The sequence below is a fragment of the Medicago truncatula genome, chromosome 8 (assembly GCF_003473485.1).
Source record: "Medicago truncatula cultivar Jemalong A17 chromosome 8, MtrunA17r5.0-ANR, whole genome shotgun sequence".
NCBI classification, from domain to species: domain Eukaryota; kingdom Viridiplantae; phylum Streptophyta; class Magnoliopsida; order Fabales; family Fabaceae; genus Medicago; species Medicago truncatula.
In genome coordinates, this window is record NC_053049.1 from 15,651,424 (window position 1) to 15,656,204 (window position 4,781).

The 4,781-nt window shown below is 29.5% G+C and overlaps 1 protein-coding gene across 2 annotated transcripts; it reads left to right on the forward strand.

The window, feature by feature from the left end:
• Window positions 1-370: 370 nt before the first annotated feature.
• Window positions 371-4,097, forward strand: LOC25501099 (uncharacterized). 2 transcript variants are annotated; one of them, XM_024772108.2, is made up of 5 exons: window positions 371-621; window positions 1,399-1,486; window positions 1,925-2,030; window positions 2,658-3,380; window positions 3,691-4,097. In XM_024772108.2, exons 1-5 carry the CDS (start codon window positions 471-473, stop codon window positions 3,697-3,699), a joined length of 1,077 nt encoding a protein of 358 aa, XP_024627876.1. In that variant the 5' UTR covers window positions 371-470; the 3' UTR covers window positions 3,700-4,097. The 2 variants fall into 2 exon arrangements, with proteins under 2 accessions (XP_024627876.1, XP_013445116.1); XM_013589662.3 differs by having other exon boundaries at window positions 371-615.
• Window positions 4,098-4,781: the final 684 nt, after the last annotated feature.

The window sequence follows — 4,781 nt, forward strand, 5'->3', positions numbered from 1 at the left end:
AAATTGTATAATTAATATTTTGAAATTTGTAATATTTCACTTTTTTAAAAAATATTTTATAAATTTAGGATCCTTGAAGAGTGTCACAAAGAACTCGTTAACAAAACCTTTATTTTAATTATGCGTAGCATCACAAAGAAATAAGAAATGAACAAATGTTTCCATCAGCAAAAAAGAAAAAGAAAAAAGAAAAGAAATAGCCGGCTAGAACTCCACATGGCACTAATTCATATTATGTGACATAAACAATTAATTAAATTCCTTTTTGTCGTTTGTTACATCATGCATCATTTGAACACAAGAAATGGAATCAATGAAAGTAGAGTACTTATAAATCCGGTGGAATTGGAGAGCAAAACAAATTATATATCACCTTATTTTTTTCTTAATATTTATTTAATTTTTAACTATATGTTTGTATATATAATAAGCATAGAGAATTAGTGGGTAAAGTGATTTTGGAGGACAATATGAAAGGTCGCATAAATCGATTTGAATGTGACACAGAAGAAGAACTCTCTTTTTTCAGGGAATTGAAGAAACACCAGAATGAACATATTCCTAACCTCTTGCTATGTGCTTCTGAAGATTATGAATGTGACACTAAATATGTTGGTAATGGTATTTCCTCATGAATTAATTAATGATATTAGTTTGTTATTTTCTTAGGTTTATTTTATATTTCATATGTTCTTAGATTTGATATATTTTCCCCACAAATTTGATATATTTTCTATTTCATTTGTTTCATACATACGAAAATTGTGTTGACACTTGGAAATCGTGCATGAAATATGGCTTGAAAATAAGTATGAGTTAGAGATATATTTTTACCTTATTGGTCCAATTTTACATACAGTTTGAGGTTGGTTGAGTTAGGTACAACTCAAACTTTGCATGAGAAATAGTTATATGTTTTATTTAATATTTTGTCCTGATGATCAATTTTACATGTATACAACTTTTTTTTTTACTCACATGTATACAATTCTAATAGAGAAATGATAGAACAACCGCTTTTAAAAAACTTTTGTGATAACTCTCTCATACTTTTATTGTATTTTTATTCTCTCTCTTCCTCTTTCTATTTTTATTGTTATTATCTAATAACAATAGAGGAAAAAAAATTATTACAAAAGTTGTTTAAAATTGATCGTAGAAAAATCATTCCTCGTTCTAATATTACTTTGGAGGAATGTTGATTATCATTTTAGAAATTCTAACCTGTTGTTTTTAAAATCGTTTTTTAATTCAGACTCTGTGTATGTGCTCATGAATAGAAATTTATATTATGTTAATTTTTTTTTTTGAGGGAATATTATGTTAATTTTTGTTACTTAAATTATATAAAGTTCATGCTTTTACCCTTGGTTAATGGAAGAAAATTTTATATTGCAGGAAAGTTTTCACTCTATAGAATTCCTTCAGGGAGGAAAGAAAATGGACTTGAGCTTCTGGAAACAAAAACTAAAAGTGACTTTGATTGGTGAGTTTCATATACTTTAGTGTAGATATATTTTAGTTGACAATTTGTTGCGGTCGCAAAAGCGACCTAGTCACACAATCGTATTTTAGTGATCAAGATTAATCGATTTTAATTAAATCTCGATATTTTAGAAATTATAAATAAAAGGTAAATATGTTTTTCCTTGACTGTCCAATCAAGATCGAACTGTCCTTAATGTCATGAGTTCGTGAATCGAAGAAACAACACTGAATCTGATTTCATATATATTATGTATCATGGGGAGAGTCCAAAATCTGAATGATCCTCGTAATTTTAACAAACTTACTATCGTACCAAACATATATCAAATTATGATACATTATACATTGAAAAATATCTTATTGCTGAATGAATTTTGGTTTTATTAAATAATTTATGTATAACATGATCATTATTTAATTTGCATGTGCTGAACAGGTTGAAAACACCACCAGCAACTCCTCTTTTTCCATCCCTAGAAATGGAACCTAGTCCCAACCTCGTCACTCAGAGAGAGCTACCTATTACTCATTCTATCTCAAGAGTATGTCTTTGAACTATTTATAATGATGGGTGAAGAATTATATCATGAATTGGATATTTTGATTTAGACTTAGAAATTTTGGAAAGGTGTCTGTATATGTGTGGGCCAATAGAAAAGTGTTGTGTGGTATGTGTGGGCCATTACCAAATGACCCACACAAACCACACAACACTTCTCTCTTGGTCCACACATATACACGTACACAACATCACAATTTTGTCAACAATTTTGTCAAGAATCAGATGCAAAATCGTATGGGAGATGAATGATTAAACAATTGTTTAGTTACTTATATAGAGAGATACACTTTCGTTGGTATTGATAATGAGAAAATTATCCAATATTTTCATAATATAAAAATCGTAGAGAAATTATGATATATATATTTATACTTTTAAAAATGAAATATAATATATGAATCTACGATACTTTATCTTCTTGACACTTGGTGCAAAATAGGGAGTCCAACCTGCCTAGAAAAGATTCTACTTGTCAAGTTATATTTGCCTATATTTTGTTCACAACTTCGTAATTTAATTTCTCAGTTATACTTTTGAATTTTGTTACAATATGCTTTACATGTTACTAAAATTCAAAGTGAATGAGATAAATATTGGTTTCTTACAGGCACTATTAGCAAAGAGTGATGTGGAAGCACTAAAACCAAAGTCAAATCAAACCAATTCAACAAAATCATCAAAGCTTGCTATGAGATCCATAACACCAAGTCATAACAGATTGAGACCAAACCTCATTAAAAATACAAATGAACAAAAATTAGGTACACACCCTATCAACAATGCCAAAATAGAACATGTTGCTACCAACAACCCTAAATATCCTAATCCCCAAAAACAAACCAACAATGTTGATTTCCTTGCTTTGAATCAAAAGAAAAATATTGAAGCCAATGAAACACATACAAAACCTAGAGCTAGAGGTGTATCACCATCATTGAAATCAACGGGTTCAAATATTGCGATAGAACTCTCGAATGAAACACCAAAAAATCTTAGGACTGATGATAAAAGATCAATTTCAAGTACAAGAGGAAGAAGTATTATAAGAGGGTCTATGGTTGGAGGGTTTCAAAATCAAGATCCTACTCCAAAAGCATGTAGACCATCAAGGTCACCATCACCAAGCATGTCTAAGAATGGTTTGAACCAATTTGATAGAACACAGAAGAATGTGAAGACACAAAAAGAAGCATTTACTCTAGCTGCAGGAAATAATGAAAGTAGATCACATTTTAAAGGAAGTAAAATGGTAGAGAAAGTGGTGAATGCTAGAAAGTCTGGTATGAATCATGCAGAGAGAGAATCGAAACTAAAGCCTGTTAAATATAGGGTATGATTCTCTTGTATTTTATCATTTTATCAAGTTTTTAGTTTTAGGAAATATGAATTACGAACTATGAAGTATTAATATGTACACGAATACATGTCACGATACTAACACATCAACATCTGTATTAATTTAAGAAAATAAATAAACAAAACTATATGTATCGGTGTTACGTGGACATGAGTTTAATATGAAATGTTGGTGTTACATAGAGCATATTATTTGCTAATCTATTTTTGTTAAGCACACTTTTGAATTTTAATTTTTGAAAAATTATCCATAAAATTATCTATTGTTTCAATTTATGACACAGGAAAAATAAGGCAAGAATACATATTACTAAGGGGTACAATGAAAAGGAAATTTGGTATTGCGCAGAAGATCATATCCTGGGTTATAATATCTTTATTAATGTAACAAAATGAGAACATGGCTCATTTTGAGATTTTCTTTTTGAAAGGGTCATTCTGAGATGTTATGTACGGGAAACTTTGTTTACTAAATAGTCTTGTGGCAAAAATCTTACACTTTAAGGTGTGGAGAAGTAAAAAATTATGGATTCAAATTTGCGTCGCAGCGCATAAATATTCTTAAAGTTATCTACTAAGTTGTACGAACGGAAAACTTTATCCGGTGTAGATTAGCTCATATAAAAGATGAAATGTGATTTCAAATAAAAAAAAATATATTAAATGGTATTTCTGCTCTCTACTTGTTGTATATGCGATTGTAATCTTTCAGTTTTATTTTGAAGTATTTTGATCCTTCTTTTTTTTTGTCTTTGTATCTTCAATGGAATTTCCATTTCAAACCCCCCTCAATTTCGAAAAACAGTTATAACGGTTACAAATTACTGCGTGTTTTGAGGAACTCAAATTCCCTATGGCTTAAAAGAAAAGTTAGATCATTAAGAGGAAGAGAGAAAGAGGGTAGAGAGACCAAATTTCTTTTGTTTGGAATGAAGAGAAATAGGGAAGAGAGATTAAAAAGTAGTGGGACCCACCACCTTTTTATGTCTCCTCACAATAGGGAAGAAAGTGGGGAGAGAAGGCTTTTAATCTTGTTATTCCTTTTTTACCCTTGTATTGAAATATTAGATCTAATTATTTACCCTTGTTCCTATTTAATCTTGTTGTTCCTTCTATAATCTCTCGGCACTGTACGTGAAGGATTTCTAAATTACGGGATACCCAAGTGATAGTTTAGTAGATAGACCAACATTGGAAATGGATTTATGAGTTGATTTCGTTAACTTTTTTTTTTTTTTTACCACAACTAAATTATTTAAACCATGTCAAAAAACTAAAAATAATTAATCTAATCAAATTAAAAAAAATAATAGTTTGTGGTTTAATAAATAAATTAACATACATAAATAAATTAGTGTATGTTGATTGAAGGATT